Below are 17,647 nucleotides of genomic sequence, written 5' to 3'. Positions count from 1 at the left end.
AAATGTGGCACTCCAAAGCCGCTGCTCGCATACGGGAGGATCAGTGCTCTCCACCCGATCTATGGTCTGCAGCCCACCCAAATGCAGCAGGAGACTACGTAACATATCGATTATAAAAAAAAAAAAAAAAAGGCATTGGTGAGAGGGATGGTAATGTTAAGAAATAAAGAAACTGGGGGAGTGCGACCGTCATAATTATGAACAATCATCCGGCTAAGGACAGCAGCTGTTTTATCCATGTCTCGATTATTGTGGTTTGTTTGCACACTGCTAGACCATAATTTAGCCGGAGGACCTGCTCTCGATCACGATGTTTGTGGATACCGGGATATTTAACAGTATCGTCGCTCCCCTGCAGTGGGAGGTCACTCTGAAACTGGTGTGTGGCCGCCGCCAATAGGAAGAGCTCAGATTTGCTCAAGTTGATCAAGAGTCCTGAAATGTGTCCAAATCTCGGAATCTGACTACAGGATGCAGATTCTCTGAAGGGTGTCCGAGGAAGAGTAGTATGGCGTCTGCGTAAAGTGATCATGGAAAACATCCCTGTGCTAAACTGTAACCCTCTCCAAAGGTGTTTCTCCTGGAGATGCCACACCAAGGGGTCCATAGCGATGATAAAGAGAAGTGTGGAGAGAGGGCACTTCTCTCTGGTGCCCCTCGCAAGTGTAAGCGTAGACGTCCCAAGAACTGTTGATGCGAATACGAGCTGTGGGCTGGGTGTATAACAGTTTAATCAGAGATGTAAATCTGCGAGGGAGTCCAAGTTTCTGCAGTGTTTCAAACAGAAAGTGCCCCTCGAGAGGTAAAAAACTTTTCGGCATTGAGCAGGGCCACCGCAGCTGGGACCTCCGGCAATATTTGTGCTTCAGATTGGCAGAATGTTGCAGTACAGTTACCCTCACAGTGTGGTGCATACACAAACACAAAACAACCCTCTTCCATCCCCCGCACCCCACCCAGCTTGGGCAAGCCTAATCTCAACTGCATCCCATTAGTGAAACGAAACAAAATACCTAGTACAAACTTGGTGATACATACCAGGGAGAGTAGGCTACGACTCGCCAGTAACGCCCTCTGAAGATGCATTATAACTTGTAGTATTTGAGATCTTAATTATTTGCAGGAGTTTGTGGAGAAATAGAAACAGAGAGGCTACAAGTCACAGCTAACTGTTGTGGCGGTCGACCCAAACACGGCCCCCCATCCGGAGTATAATACCTGTTTCACAGGATCCACCCCGTCCAGAAAAGGAGCAGCAAGTCGAAAATTCAGAGTCTGGTGATCATTTGATGTCGCCTGAGCCCTCAGAAATGGGTATAGCACCCGGGCAATCCTGGTAATTCCATGACCACCGCATCAATCTGCAGGGAAAAGCTCTGAACAGTTTGTGGCATGCAGATCCAGAGGGATTGTGCCGGAGACTTCTCCGATGGACTGCGGCGATCCTTAGCATAAGATTTGCAGAATGCCTGGGCCTCAGCAGGGGTGTTGAAAATGCGTGATTTGCCCTGCACATCAACACATAGACGGCGAGGTATAGCATACCATCGCGCAGACACAGTTCCTTGAGCGAGACCTTCACACCTGCAAGCTTTCGACGGGCCTCCTTAACCAACCAGTGAAGTCAGGGTAGAAGGAGACGGTACCATCCTGGTATTGGACCTGGCCATGGGCACGCGCCACGTGCAAAACTGTGTTGTGGATATTCAGCATGCTGGCAATAATAGACCTTGGAGCAGCCCGGGGGCGAGGGGGGGTTTGGGCCCAAGGACCGATGGGCTCGCTCCACCAGGAACGCCACTGAAAAAGCTTAGTCCCCGAACAGGTCCACTAGGAGGAGTTCGACGAACTGATCCATCCTGCCTGAGGTCTTGGACTCCGCAATGCCAATTATGCAGAGAGTATTGCGATGGGATCTGGCCTCAAGGTCCTCATTCTTCACAGCTACTGTCTTGCCTTGCCGTTCCAGTTTCTCTAGGTGTTTCAACAGGGTGGTGGCACCATCCTCCAGAATAAAGGCCCGCTCCTCCGCACCCTCCATTCGGGTCTGATGGCGGTCCAGGCACTTGCTCATCACATGCAGCCTGCCAGCGAATGCATCAAAACGCACATCCATGGCCCTGAAGACCACGCATTTCTCTGCCATGAGGGCCTCCACCGTGGTCTGCTGCGTCAGCTCCGATGCGGTCTCAGCCATCTCTGTTGTCCTGGCCGGCGTGGTCAGCTCTTCGCGCTCCCCCATGCATTCAAAAGGCAGCTTTCGCTATTTGGTGTCTGTGTGGCCCATAAGGTAGGATTAGGTGGAGGTGCAAGAGTTGGACACACCAGTGCCTCTGGGTGTGGTCAGCTTTTGCAGCAGCAGGCCGGAGGAGTCCAGGGCATGCGCCTCCAACTGGTTATGCCGCCTGTGCACAGTTGCTGTGGGAGCCCCACACAAGAATCTCCTCAGGGCGAGCTCCGGGGGGCAATAAAACAGCTAGATATAGTGGTGCGGGCCCCAATTCCGCCAATCAAAGCTCCAGGCACCTGTGTGCAGACTGAGAGATGAATGGGTGAGACTCGCTCTGACCCTCCCCAGTCTCAGCACAGTGCCTGCTCCCAATTAAGCACAGGCCCTCACCAGCTGCCTGCGTAGCTCACCGGTGCGAACCTGGTCAAGTCGTGTCACACAAACTTTGTGGGCAGAACTCCTGGCCAGAAGCCTCAAAGGGGGTGGGGGCTAGCCACCATACAGCTGAGGCGGCTTGATACGGCTGCCGAGTGGGGAAGGAGCGGCGCGGCCTATCCAGAGACACACAGCAGCACCACAACACTGCCACACAGCGACCCACGCTAGTGTGCGCAATCAAGTGAGGCCTCGTGGGTTGGGTGTGGCCCCATGCCCCGGCGTGACCCAATGTTCCCGGCCTCAGGCTCACCTGTGGCCCCTGATGGTCCCGGCCTCTGGCTCACCGTTGGCCCCGGTTTCCGCTTGGCATCTGAGGCATGCTGGGCCCAGTTCGCCGTCCCGACTGGATCGTCCCTCTGCGCCTCCAGGATCCTCCCCGGTGACTGGGGGAGCTGGGTTTTAATCCACAGCCCAGGCCATCAGGTCTCCACTCTGGCTAAAGAGACAGGCCCGAAGTAGAATATCACAGCTTATGTGGGAGTCTACCGGCGGAGCTTCAGTGCCGTGCGGCCATCGTGGTTGCCGGCGTGGCCGCGCCTCCCTGTGAATGCCACTCAGATTTTGTTTTTTAACGTGTGTGTCTCTAATGACTGATCACTGTTAACACCCCCCTGGAATATACAATTTTCGGAGTCATTTTGAACACAAACCTAGGCAAAGTGTTCCAATCCAAAGAGCGATTTTAATGCGATTTTCCATCTTAATACAAGAGCTGCTTCAAGAGAAGACCAGTACTGTGATACAGTTGAAGTCTGTTTTAGGAATTAGATCATCCTGCAATCATTTGATTCCAATTTGCTGTCGGAATATGCAGGAAAAGCTAGACCAACATTGTGCAAAGCCAAGAATTGTTAGACTATACCTCCATAACACCAGACACCTTATTGACTATGGTGAAACCAATGTGAGAGTACAGTAGTAGGATTATCCTTCCTTCAGCTGAACTCCTGCTTTGTGATGAAAATGGATGCCTCTCTGGAATGCAGGGGCATGGTATTTACAGAATTTGGCAGTAACCCGCTTATGGTAAGCAAATGAAGCTCGCCTTTCATATCAATCTCCTGGAGATGAGAGCCATTGCTCTATGTTTGCAGTCTTCCCTCTCTGTGATGTAGGTAAACAAGCAAGGGGTACTCTGTCTCTTTCCCTGTCTGAGGAGGCTCAGAACATTTGGGCTTGAGCCATCAAGCACCACATTTATTAGTAGCTAAGCATGTTCCACAAGTGGGAACTGTAGCAAACTCAACTGATCAAGATCTTCCGCTGCTGGGCAAACTGAATTTAGGCCTTGTGAGTGGGGCGATGGGGGGGGGGGGGGGGGGGGGGGGTTGTGAGTGACCTTTTCTCCCAAAAGTTCTGAAAAAAGAGGTTATCATGTTTGCTGATACAGATTGCCACGTGGTGGCAAAGGCAGTGTTAGTTCCCAGAGCTTGTTTACGTATCTGAGCAACTGCACATACGGTTGCCACCTCTGCTTGACCTGCTTTCTGGCAGCATTGGCAAAGGTCTGCACCCAGAGCAGGCTTCTCTAAGTGTATTGGCATGGCTCCTCAAAACAATGAGTTTACTACTTGGATATTTTTGATGACTGCAGAGAATTTCTGGCTAAAGCCAAAGCTGTGTTACCAACTCTCACAGAGCTACATGGAAGTGCTTCTGTATTTGGTGTAATCCACAAACTTTGCACCCAATTTTCTCGGCTCCACATCAGATCCTTCCATACCATTTGCAGTCTTTGTTTTCAGGCCTTAGACATGCTACAGTAAGAATCCACTTGGCTGCTATTTCATGTTACAGAAGAGCAGAAAATCAGCCTACTCCCTGAGACCTCAGAATTATAGAGGAATTCCTCTTAGTATTATTTTGAGTTTTTCCACCTCAAACATCCTCTCATTCCTTGGCGACTCAATGCAGTACTTTCTTACCTTTATATTAAGCACTTTTGAGCCTATATACAATGCAAAAATAACATTTCTCTCGTGGAAACTGGCTCTTCTGTTGGCTTCAACCTCTGCAAAATGAGTATGTAAAATTCATGGTTTTGCAGTAAAAGAATCTTCCTAACATTTTCGTGACGAGCGTCCTTTTAAAAACAAATCCTAGCCTTATTCCTAAAGTGCTATCTGATTTTAATTTAAATGAACTTATCATGATTGTTGAGCTTAAGACTGCAGCAAAATGAGCACTCCATAAGACTGGGTATTGGGTGATGTCTAAACTTCTTCATGGACAGAACAAGTCCTATAAAGAAATCGAATCAACTAATCATAGCTTATGATCCTATCAGAAAAGGACAGTCTCTTTTGAAGCAGAGTATAGCTCGCTGGGTGTTTGCCATAGTCTACTGTCACAGTAAAGTTGGCCATCCTTCGCAAAGCAGGGTTGCAGCACATTGGACAAGAAGTGTTTCTACATAAATTGTCTTTTTCACTGGAGTATCCGTGGAAGATGTTTGCTGGAAGGTGACCTGGAAAGAAAGAGCCACATGTTTGCCCAGCACTATTGCCTGGATTCTGCAGCGCAGAGGGACACTACAGTTGGACAAGCAGTTCTACGCCATGTTTTTGACTAAGTTGGGAAATCTTTTACACTATCTACAAGTAATTGTATGATACAAAATGACGGCTTTCTAGACTGAATAAGTGATGTTAATCTCTGAAAGATTCAATTCCGGCGAAGCAAAAAGTTACATATAACTGTAGTTTTCCAGGAATGGTATCTTGAGCAGATTCCCATGTGACCCATCCTGCTCCCCAAATTTGGACTCTCCTTACAAATACCTCTCACATTTGTACCAAGAAATCTGAGTTATGGTAAATGCTGAGAGAAATATTAATCTTTGGGCCTACTCCTGATTGTTTGGACTTTGGTTCTTTCTAGAATGATGTATGTAGGTTAATGGTGTGACCATGTTAAAGCTTTGCAAATTATGATGAGCATTGCTGCTGCTCACTATGAATACCGCGGGGCTTCCAGCTCAATGACTGGGATGATTCAAGCATGTGAATCTATGGAAGATACCAATTCATGGGAACCTCAGTTATGGGTAAGTAACTTTTTTTTCTTTTTGTTTAAGATTTGCCTTTTAAGCAAAATCCTCAAGTGCCATGCCAGTCAACAATTGGATTGGGTAGTTAATTAAAAGAACATCCTCTTCTGCCACTTGTGTACCTGGTTCTTCGCCCTCTAGTTGGGTGTTTTGTGTTTTTGTCTATATTTGTTTGTTCGTATTATGACCGTCTCACGTGTATGAACTGGTTTTCAAAATTTGCGATTAAGATTAGAGCAGAGATATTTTGCAGAGGCTGTATTTCTAAAGTCTCACGTCCTCAGAGTGTTTTGTTTCTAGGCTTAGGAAGAAGGTTCATCCTCATTGGTAACTTTGACAGAATAACAGCAGTCCTGTCTACATCTCCATTGTCCGCATTAGAAAGAGAGCACTTTCCATAGGCCTTTGCTTCGGAGGCAGCGTCCGTGAGAACACATCTAAAGACCTGTCTTTTGTATCTGCATTATTTGAGGGCATATCCCCCCAAGTATGAAATGGATCTGCATTAGTAGCAGAGGACATCCTGCTGTTGCCCCATTACCATATATGTATACTTTTAATGCATTCAGTGATTTGTGTAGGGCAAAATATTATGTAACTTGTGAATCCGAGGTAGTAACTGGGTCCTTGTCTCCCAATCTTCAGCTACCACGGGAATTCTGGAGAAGTTGGCTGCTACGTCGCCCCTCGCCCATTAACAAAGGACAATAATTACTTTGAGGTAATTCATGTTTTCTTTAAACGGGCGATACATGTTTGTTTAGAAAATGAAAATGTGGCTCTGTAATCGAGCACCTCACTCTTCACTGCCATCCTCCCTTAACATACTTCACCTTACCCCATCCACTCACTTTGTAATCCCTCCACATGTTGCACGGGGCCTGAAAGGGGTGCCTCTTTGATTTACCTAACTCTCCTCAGTTGAATTCTGAATGGAAAGTAACAGCCTGGCGCAGGTTTGAGAACCTTCACTCTATTTTCCTTTTGTATCCTCAACTAGCATGAGACAGTAGAACACTGTTGCTGTGACACACCCCTCCCAATTTCATGCCTCTTCTCTTGTAAGAGAAGAAACTGTCCCTATGGTTGTTTCTTTCCTTTCTCCGATCATGCATTTACCGAACGAGATGGACACTAAACTGCTATGCCTCCTTTGGGTACTCCCCTCATGATGGCAGTGTGCCACTCCTAAGACCCATTCTGTGCCTACTCCTTGCTGTATCCTTTTAATGTACATTACAAGCTGGCAGGTCTCTAGCAGCTGTAGCCACTACACTGTCCATGCTCAAAGCCTTGTTTCCTTCTTTCGTAGTCCACGTGTTTCGTGTCAGCCTAGATTCTTCACAGTCGATCGACCTAGCTATTTTCTGATGCCCACACTTTTTGTTAATGCATTGACCATTAAATATATGAATTTTACCTTGTGTTTGCCTAGTTACTGGGATATGAAACTGCCTCCCCAGGCTGCTATTCCAACAGCAGCTGTTGCTTTCCCTGCATGGTGGCACACACATCCCTCTTTTACTACTTTTTGTGGTATGAACATGTTCATGTGGTTTTAATGTTTGGATTAGATGGTTTCTACCCTGTCTCCTGCTCACTACTCCTTGCTCTTTTCCTGCTTCCTGGATCGAATTGGATGGCTGAACCGCTTGGCACAGGGTTAGCAAGCCTTTCATTCTTAATGACCCAACCAAGGTCGGTTAATAAGTTGTTATCCTCTGGTGTCTTGTTCAGTGGACCTGTGAAATCAGTTTGTGAATCAGTCCATTGACCCCTCCTCTAACATCCACTTATGTTAAAACACTGTTGCAAATCATTATAGATTTGACACCTTTCTTTGCCAACTGTGTAGCTCAGTATTGTATTGGGCATAGAAACGATACTACCTTTTCGCCCTTCAGAATAGAGTTTCAGTACATGTTTTTTTTTCTTCAGTCTGTCTGGTGGAGGTGAGCATGTTCGTTCTTGGGGAGTGTGTTGTAGTAAGACATTTTCTCCAGTACCGACCTGTACACCTGTGTATTATTGTAGACTGCTGCTGTCTTTGTTTTAGCTGTTATATGTATGAGATTAGCTAGCACTGCTGCTTGTGCTTTACATGATGCGTGTGATAATGTGCTTTCATTTTTGCATGATGGTGCATGACGGGTAAGCTTTCACTGCTGGTGCTTGCTCTCTGTTGCTTGTGCATATTCTCTTTATATGGCGTATGGGACGGGTAAGCTTTCACTGCTGGTGCTTGCTCTCTGTTGCTTGTGCATATTCTCTTTATATGGCGTATGATTGTTCTGATGCTGCCTTTGCCCTTTTGTTGGGCATCCTTGCACGCCTGCTGTGTAGTTTTTCTGATAGTGTGAATTGATGAATTGTGCTCTTTTTGAATACGTGTTTTGATAGGGAAATGTTTGCCGCTGATTTATGAGCTACATTGGCAGATAAAGCACTATGCTGCCGACTAGAGTCTACTTAAAGTAGACCTTTTTATATAATCACTACACAACATATAACATAAAGCACACCCTCTTTCCTTACCTATCCTTCATCCAACCTACATTTGCTATTACTTTGGTATATGGTTTATGGTTTGGTACTTCTATAGTGCACATTCCCTGAGGCTTCTTGGCGCTTAAAACCCACAACCATCTACTATTTAAAAATGAGAACGTGATCTCAAATGTTAAAAAATTCTGAGCTTTCCTAAATGAGATTATTAAAATCGGAATGAAAAATAAGGGGAAGGACATTCCATGCTTTAGCTGAAGCAACTGCAAATGCTCTATCCACAAACTTTACAGTTACGTGATTTAGGGATAGCAATACAAAAGCATAGGCTGTGCTTAATGCTCTCTTTAGAACATGGGAAATAAAATTATTGGCTAAGAAACCGAGAGATTGTTGAAACTCTGTCATTTGGACTGTGTTCATGGCTTAAAAACGAATGCTTCTTTTCACTGGAAGCCAGTGAAGCATGTTCAAGATCGGTACTGTGTTCACCGTTTTAGGAGTCTGGGTCATTTACCTTGCAGCAGGGTTCTGTTCCAACACCTGTTGGTGGTGGAGGGTATCTGAAGTGGCAAAATAAACTGTGTTTCAAAGTCCTATCTGGACTGAATCAAGGCATATACTTTTGTGACATGGTTCACTGAATAAACTAAATATTGTAACATTTAGATGATAGAAGTTTGTTTTAGCAACATGATTCCCCTGAGATGTCAAAGTTGAGCATCAACCAGAATTACTAAATTACGGACTACTTCCGCAGGTGTAGGATAGTTTTGTTAATCTGTCCTCTTTTGAAATTGGACGACTAATTCCCAATAGTATATAAAAGCTGGATTTGCCTTTGATTTTTAGTTCCAAGTTTGCCAGTTACGACTATCCAATACATAGTCACCAGACAAAAAGTGTTAGAAACCACAAAGTATTGCAACTTTGCACTAGTTTTATTTTTTTTCTGTATTTTGATCTCCTAAAGGTTATTGAGAAACAGTTCATTAAATTGAAAATTGCTTCGAAAACATTTTTAAAACTCTTTTCATTTATATATGTTCTACAAAACGTGTATACTCCTGGAACACCCTCCTATAGCACTGCTTTATTTAATGTCTTTAGCCTGCTGCAAACCGTAGTTGTTATATCGTCTCCAGATTACTTAAAATAGGGAAACGGCCACTACAACGCGGCCGTTTCCACGCATGCATTACAGCGCATGCGTGGTTACAACGAAAAGCCTTTACCACGCATACCTTTACTACGAGATTCGTAGTAAAGGCATGTGTGCTAACGGTAAAAGAAAAAAAAAGGGGGTTTGAGGGGTCTCCCCTCCCCCCCCTCTACCCCCCCCCAAAAAAGCGTGGGATTAAAAATGGGGGCTTGGGGTGGCACCCCTCAAAGTAAAATATAAAAAAAATCACCTGTTGACGACATTAAAAGAAAGAGATGTGGAGGCAATCGGCGTCGTTAGGGGAAATGGAAGGACACTTCCGCTTTCTCTTAACGATGTGCAACGTCACGAAGGAAGATCGAGGTGAGGTAAGGGGGAATGAGGAGGTGGTGTCGCACAGGGGTAAATTTAAAGGGTACGTTATTAGTGTGATATCCTTTAACATGAAAATGCCATTAACATGCATAATTTTACAAAGAAAATCGTTGTAAAAGTATGCGTGTTAAAGGCATTTTCGTGGTAAAGGATATTTGTGGTGATGGCATTCGCGTTGTAACACATGCGTGGTAAAGGCATGCGTTACAACGGAAGCGTTGTAAAGTCATACATTCCATAAAATATAAATCTTTAATGCCAATAAATATTCATGTGGCATCTTCCAGATCACTTCAGTTAGGGTCAAGGTCCTTCTATGAATCTTCTCTCTGGGGGAAGAAAGAAGCACATTATGAACGTGTTGAGAGATTTATCTGGTTGAAAGAGATTGACTACTTCCTTTTCAGCACTGAAGAATCCTGCTGAATATTAGTTGCCCTGTGATAACACAATACTAAATGCCTCCGTACATGGAATCCATCCTGTACTGACTGGTTACTTCTAGGAAATGGAATAGAATCCATTTCCCTTAACATTCACGGTAATTATTGCCTTCCCTTTACATATTTATTTCTGACTTTACTGAAACTTTATGTGTAGGTTGGCTATTGGAGTTTAAGTAGACTGTTTAGCGGTTGTGATTGGTCTGATTTCCCCATTCTGTTCATAATCTTTTCTCCTTATGTCGACTCTTCGCCAATGACCTTAATGGGGCGGTACTATAGCAATTTCGTATTTGATGGACCCTACTTTGTTACAGTATCCTGTCATGGTTTTTAGCATCTTCTGTGTACCATAGGTTGGTGTTGCTGAATATTCCATATTAGGATTAATGAATAATCTGGCTTCCCACCAACTCGATTATCTCCTACCTGTACTCTGCATGTAGCAGACATGACCATTGTGCCCCTCCAGAAGGAGCTTACTTTTTTGTCATGGTTTATCATGGATTTAGGGTATGACCTAATCCAAATACCCCCCTTTCTTGTAATCTACTTTCCACCACTCTGGCACATCTTTTCCCCTATTACAAATACTTTCTCTTGCAAGCCTACTACTTGTTCTTAGTCTCTTACGGCTTGGTTTGGATCTTGACGGACGGGTTACTCTGTCACAACGGTGACTGATATCTCATCCGCTGTAATATAGATCCCACTATATTCTATGGCATTTATGTCAGCAAAAGGGGATATCCTTCACCGTTGTGATGGAGTACCCGTCCGCTGATATCTAAATCAGGAATCCGTGTATGAGTGATTCTTTGCACTCTAAATAAAACAGTAAATCGTCAAGATTTGCCTGTTCCAAGTCAGGTGACCGGTGCCTCTTTGAGATAAGCAGTTGAAAATCCTCATTTTCACATTTCAGTTTTAGCCTGGAGCAGTGAGTTATAAAAAAAAAAAAAGCTTCATGTCTACGGCCTGCTTTGAAAGAGTGTTTCCCTTGCTGTTAACTTTGTGGAAAATCACATTACTGTAATCCTGTCATAACATTCAGAAAAATGTAAGTGCTGCCTGCATATGGTTATCATTCTCTAGCGATAGATGAAAGTGTTTAATCAATCTGCAACTGTCTATATAAAATTAGAAAACCTACAAGCAGCTCAAGAGAAGGAGAGCTTCCTATGTTTTATCTTTACGTTGGATGAGTCTAACCGCAGATTCCTCACTTTGTTGAATATCCCCAGGTGCCAGACTGGATCCGGAAATTCAAAGAGCAGTGTTCTTGTGTACCGGTAGGTAGCGCTGTGTTGCTCCGTGCTGACTTTGTTCCATTCTGGAAGTGACAAAGTGAGCCACATGTAAGCACAACTCATGCACGCTGACATCTGTTCCTTTCTTTTCATGCCTTCACTGCTGATTCAAAGCTCCGTCCCTTTTCCAAATATTTTTTCCTCAATACTATTAGTTTAGTCAGCTACAGACATGACAGCAACGTTTTGGCTCAGACTCTGATGAGAATAAGACGTATGGAGATAATTGGGATGATGGGGACGAGTTTGCCTGACTATAGTTTGGAAACCGTTATGTGGACCTGCAAGATGTCTGTGCACTGGATACTTCACCCGATGCTGCTTTGGTGCCCCCCCCCCCCCCACCTGCCCCATACAACTCTGCCCGACAGACCAGCAACTGTGGAAAGCACATCCTTCACCCTGTGGAGCTAAAAACAAGCATCCTCACTGAGGTCCTGCAGCTTGCCAGACCGTGACTGAACCTTTCTTGCTCTCCAATGAGGTGCTCACTGATACGCTCTTGGACAGTTGGGTTAAACTATTAACTGGACCTCAGGCCGATCGTTATGCTGCATGTCACCGTGGACCAGAATATTTTCATTGGTCAGCCTTTCTTTACGATTGGTCATGGCCATCTGCCTCTTAGGATGCTACACCCATGCACTTTGGGCCCCAGAAAACACTGTGTGACTCATTGGCCCAAACCATACAGGGGGCTGAGATGTGGCTCAGTTTGTCATCCAATCAGGCCTAGACACCACTGAATACATAGTATAGACTATTGGTAAAATGTGGTACTTTGGCACTATCTGTGGATGAGGTTTACAGGCTTCTCTTGGGATGTCCAAGCATCCCTAATGCACATGCCTGTTGACGGATCCTGCTGGTTATATGAAAAAGTGAAGCATCCTGGGGCATTTTAAACCGAGCCACGGTGCGCTCCCGTTGCGTATCGGCACCAACAGGCCCTGGCGCTTGCACAACAAGCCTCCAATCCCTTTCCAGGTAGGGGCCATGGCCCAACAGAAAACCCCTTGACTGTCGGTAACAGCATGCTTCTCAGTCCCTTCAGCCACAACCTCATAACGTCTTTAGTGTGCCCCTAATGGCACACAACCACCTTGCAGGAGGCAGGATCAGCCACTTCCTCCAGGGCTAAGAGGACATCACATTAGACTGGTGGGTCCTACAAATCATCCAATGGGGCTATGTCTTGTCATTCCTTTTCGACCCACCGCACTCACTGCTTGCATCTCAGCAAATTTCGGAGGACCCTCTTCTCGTTTTGCGCAAGGAGGTGCAGGCTTTTTTCACCAAAAAAGTCATAGAGAAGGTACCTGCTTCAGAAGTTGGGACTAGATGTTATTGCTGCTACTTCCTTGTGCTGAAGGAGGCTCTCATCTTATTTTGGATCCTTGGCCTTTCAACTCCATGTTCAAGGACGAATTTAAGATGCTCATGCTGGCCAGCTTCTATCTAACTTGGATCCAGGAGACTGGATGGTGGCGTTGGAACTGGAGTACGTCTGTTTTCACATTCCTGCCCTGCAGGCCACAGACACCGCCTGCGGTTCAAGGTGGGTCATGAGCATTTTCAGATTGTCATGCTCCCTTAAGGCCTCACCAGTGCCCTAGGGTGTTGACAAAGGTAGGTGATGGCAGTGGTTGCTCCCTATCTTTACAGGTGTGGGATACCAGTCTTGCCCTGCCTCAGTGACTGGCTTTTGAAGGTGGGCTCACTATAGTAAGTTGCAGACCAGCTCCTGTCGATAGTGAACCTCCTTACATTGCTGTGGTTCTTTGTTATCCTGCCAGAGTCACAAATGACTTGTTTGTGGAGGACTGCGTTCATCCGAGCCATCCTGGATATGGTGCACTTTCAGGAATTCTGTCTAGATTGAGGTCAGGACATTAAAGCTATGGTCCTGATGTTTCTTCTTCTGTCCGGGGTGTCAGTGAGTGTTTCTCTGAGCATTCTGGTCTACTGGCCTCCAGCATCCTATTCGTCGACCATGCTAGATGGCACAAGCAAGCCCTGCAGTGGGATCTGAAGTCTTAGTGGGCCAATCACTAAAAGAACCTTTCCAATTATTTCCAGGGTTTGGAGAAGACTTTAAAAGATATGCAGTGGTGGCTGATTGACCATAGTTGGACAGACGGCAGACCTCTCTGTGCCGCATCCACAGTTGACAGTGGTGACCGATGCATCACTACTGAGTTTGAAAGGTCATCTGGGTGAGGTGGGAATCCAAGGGCTCTGGTCTGTTGTGAAGACACTCCACCATATCAAGTTGATGGTGTTGGGGGTGATTTGCTTAGCTCTGAAGACCTTCCTGCCAAACATCAAAGCGGGGGTTGGTGCAGGTTCTCACAGACCACACCTCCACCATGTGGTACTGCAACAGGTAGTACAGAATTTTGTGCCGGGAGGCATTGTCAGGGCATCTCCCGGATTGTACACCACCTAGTGGGATCTTTAAACGCCATGGCGGATGAACTCAGCTAGTGAGGCCTAGCAAATCATAATGAGAGCTACACCCGTAGGTGGCGGAGAGTGCCTTCGAGCAATTGGGACAGCCCTACCTTGGTCTCTTTGATCAGAGATGCAGAGACTGCAGAGAAAGCGCAAGGCCAGCACTTTTGTGCAATGGTTCTCTCACAGAGACTCATTCTGCCTAGGATGGAGAATAGTAGTTTCATTTGCCTTACTGCTGCTACCTCTCCTACCCTGATTTCTGAACATAATCAAGAATTACTGGGCCAGGAAAGTGTGGTACTTATGGGCTTGAGCATTTGTCGTCGATCAAGCTGCTGCCTCAGGAGGATCTTTGACTACCACTGGGACCAGAGGCCCAGAGAGTCACAGGCCAGTCAGCTGGAGGAGGCCATGAGCACAAAGAGGCTACAACAACTTGTGGAATCCCCCACCCACGATGGGGAACACACCCTAGATCTCATTTGGACCACTCACACCGGCCAGTCTGTCTAATATCAGACCCTGCAGCTGGTCGGACCACTATCTGTTCAGATTCTTGGTCCCTTTGGCTAGGCGGCCCCCTGGTTGCGGAAGCAACACCATGCGACCACAGTGAGATACTCTCCACCTTTCCAATACTAGACCGTGAAGCCTTGTGCCTTAATTCTGCTAGACCTCACAGCCGCGTTTGACGCAATGAATCACTATCAGCTACTGGCCCACGTTTATGATATGTGTATCTGTGGGGTGGTGCATCAACGTCTTTCCTCCTTTCTGACAGACCGGACACAAAGGATCCAACTAGCAGACTGCGTGTCGAACAAAGGGGCACTGACCTGCGGAGTCCCACAAGGCTCTGCGCTGTCCCCACTGCTCTTCAACGTCTATCTCCAGCCACTAGTGGCAGATCTGGCCCGAATGGACTTTCAGGTGTTCAATTATGCGGATGACACCCAATTAATCCTTCAAATCGACAGTTCCTCTCAAGCCCATTCGTGTGTAGAAAGTATCCTCCGATACACAGTCGACTGGATGAGCAACTCGCTCAAAGTTAATCCTGACAAAACAGAGGTCCTAGCTATTAGCACAAAGTAGCCCTTGGACTGACCTCTTCTGGCCCCAAGAGTTAGGTGCCACACCCACATATGTGCCGGTTGTGAAAAGCGTAGGCATCAAAATAGATGCCAAGCTCACCCTGTCGAACCAAGTGTCCTATGTGGTCGGGACCTGTGTAGGCTCGATGAGACAACTGAGGAAACTGACACCTCTTCTATCATTTTCAACTCTGCAGATGGTGGTGTCGGCAATGATTGTTTCTCGGCTGGACTACAGCAACGCCCTGTATATTGGACTACCAGAGAAGCTGCAAGTAACAACAAACAATGCAGCTAGGTTGATCTTCAAGCTCCCAAGACGCTCACATGCCGCACCTTTGCTACAGCAGCTGCACTGGCTGCCCATAAAGCAGCGAGCCAGGTTTAAGGGCCTCTGCATCGCATAAATCCCTTCATGGGCAAGCCCCGGAATACATCAAGAAGCGCCTGGGGAGCTACGTGCCTATTGTCCTGTCCGCAGTTCAACAAAACTCCCAGGGGCGGGCGAGATTTCTCTGTCCTGATCCCCCATCTAAGGAACAAGCTTCCAGAAAGCCTACACAAGGAAACCGCCTTTCTTCCATTTAGGAAGAAACTTAAGACCTTATTATTCACAGATCCCTGGAAACAACATACGCTCTGATCATGCGCTCTGACCAGGTATACTGACAGCCAATGGTGGGGTTTCAGCCACTCTCTCTTAGCGATAAGAGACCTGCCGGTGATTACGTGCTGTACAAATCCCGATTAACATAACCTCTTCTGTTGCAGCAACAGGACAGGCTCTTATACCCAGGTCTTCGCAAATTGCATCTCCATTTGTGGAGGATGAGCAGCAACCTTTGACCTACTTTCCAAAGTTGTTGATGTGAATTTGGCAGGCAGGCACCCTTTAACAAAACCACACTGAGTTTATGGGAAAGCACCTGCCTGTAAAAATCTGGCAATGGGTTTGTGGCTTTCTGTGCCCTCCACCAGATGGATCTTTTGGAAGTCAAGCAGTCCGATACCTTGTTGTTCATTTTATCTTTGGTCCAGCAAGGCCTTTCAGTGGGCATTGGTAAAGGTTACTTGTCGGCCCTCACAATCTTTTTATGTTTGCCGAACCAGTTGCCCTTGTTCAAATCAACTGTTGCAATGAGATTTCTTTAAGGTTTGCAACATATGTTGCCACCAGAGCCCTGGTTCTAACTTTCCTAATGTGTACCTCTTTTGAGCTATGGTACAGTTGTCCATTACACCTCTTAATCTTGAAAAGTCTCTGATTGGGAAATATCAGAGGGTTGCATTAGTGAGCTTCAGGCTCTCTTAGTCTGGTGTTAAGAACTTTGGCTGCGTTCTGCCAAAGAAAGTGTTGCCTTTTCTTGTCCGACAAGCTCTCCCTCTTGTGACATTCTTTAGTCCACCTCACCCCTTGAAACAGGAAGAGAAACTTAATCTCTTGGATCCCAAAAGACCACTTAATTGTCACATTGAGTGTATTAAGGTACATTGGGTGGACGATGAGCTTTTTGTGGGGGTTTTCTGGAACAAAGAGTTAAGGCGGCGCTGAAGTGGACCATATCACAATGAATAGTCTTCTGTATGAAGATCTGCTACGCTTTGGCTAAGAAGCTGCCTCCAGAAAGTCTGCATTGACATGCAATCTCCGGTTACTGTGCGTCCCTCAGATCCTGGTATTATCACAATACAGCAATGTAAGTGGTTCTGTAAGACTCGCTTTTCGTACATATTATTGATTCGAAATAAGAGGTTACACAATCTCCTTGTACATGAAGATGACTTCAAGAAAACCACAATCTGGGAAAATAAATTATTTTATATTATAAGGGTATGTTGGAGCATTTCTTTCAAAAATATAATTCAATAGGGTACTCACTGAATAGTAAGTGCAAAGATTGCTTGTGAAGTGCATAAATGTGTAAATAGTAAAAATAGATAGTTTAATCTCCTAAATGTTTTAAATATCCTGGTCACACAATGGTTATGATGTCTCTCAAATAGGGCTGTTATAATCTATATGTGTAAAGGGATTGTTTAACCTCTTATTTTGAATCGATAATATGTATAGAAGTGATTCCCTCAGAACCACTTACATTGTTGAATTGTCTTGGATGTCTCTCAGGCTGCTACATGGTCATCAGTGCACACCTTCATGAAGCACTATTGCCTCAACAGTAAGGTCTGTTGAGATGGGCATTTTGACTGTTCGGTCTTGCAGGGCTTTTTGATCTCATCCATTTCACAGCCACACCACTGAGGAAGGTAATGCTTTGGTTTCTATTCATTAGGTGAGGAATCTGCGGTTAGAAACATCGATCTGAACAATGTTACTTATTTTTTATTTCTTTTGGGAGAGTTTCATATAGCGCGAACTAGACTTGAATATATCTGGTATCAGAGCGCTTTACATGAGCACCAGTTTCGTTACAGATGTACACATTTATTTTTTAGGTCTCGCCTGGCGTTAGCAGTGCATAGCGCTGCTCTCCAACTGCAGGGCCTTTTGTAATCGGTTTAGATTGAAAAGCTAGATGTGCACACGTGCGGACGGACAAAAAAATGCACGCGCACGGTCAAACAG

At 45.7% G+C, this 17,647-nt stretch overlaps 1 protein-coding gene across 3 annotated transcripts in view; it reads left to right on the top strand.

Moving 5' to 3' along the window:
• SPRYD3 (SPRY domain containing 3) overlaps positions 1-17,647 on the top strand; it is a 324,679-nt gene that overhangs the window by 112,140 nt on the left and 194,892 nt on the right. For all 3 annotated transcript variants that reach the window (XM_085654647.1, XM_085654645.1, XM_085654646.1), the window contains exon 3: positions 6,363-6,438. In XM_085654647.1, coding sequence (XP_085510773.1) covers positions 6,363-6,438 — 76 coding nt within the window. The remainder of the gene's footprint in view (positions 1-6,362; positions 6,439-17,647) is intronic.

The sequence above is a fragment of the Triturus cristatus genome, chromosome 4_1, assembly GCF_964204655.1.
Source record: "Triturus cristatus chromosome 4_1, aTriCri1.1, whole genome shotgun sequence".
In the NCBI taxonomy this organism is placed as follows: domain Eukaryota; kingdom Metazoa; phylum Chordata; class Amphibia; order Caudata; family Salamandridae; genus Triturus; species Triturus cristatus.
The sequence above is the reverse complement of the archived record's forward strand: the minus strand, read 5'-3'. Positions and strand labels throughout refer to the sequence as shown.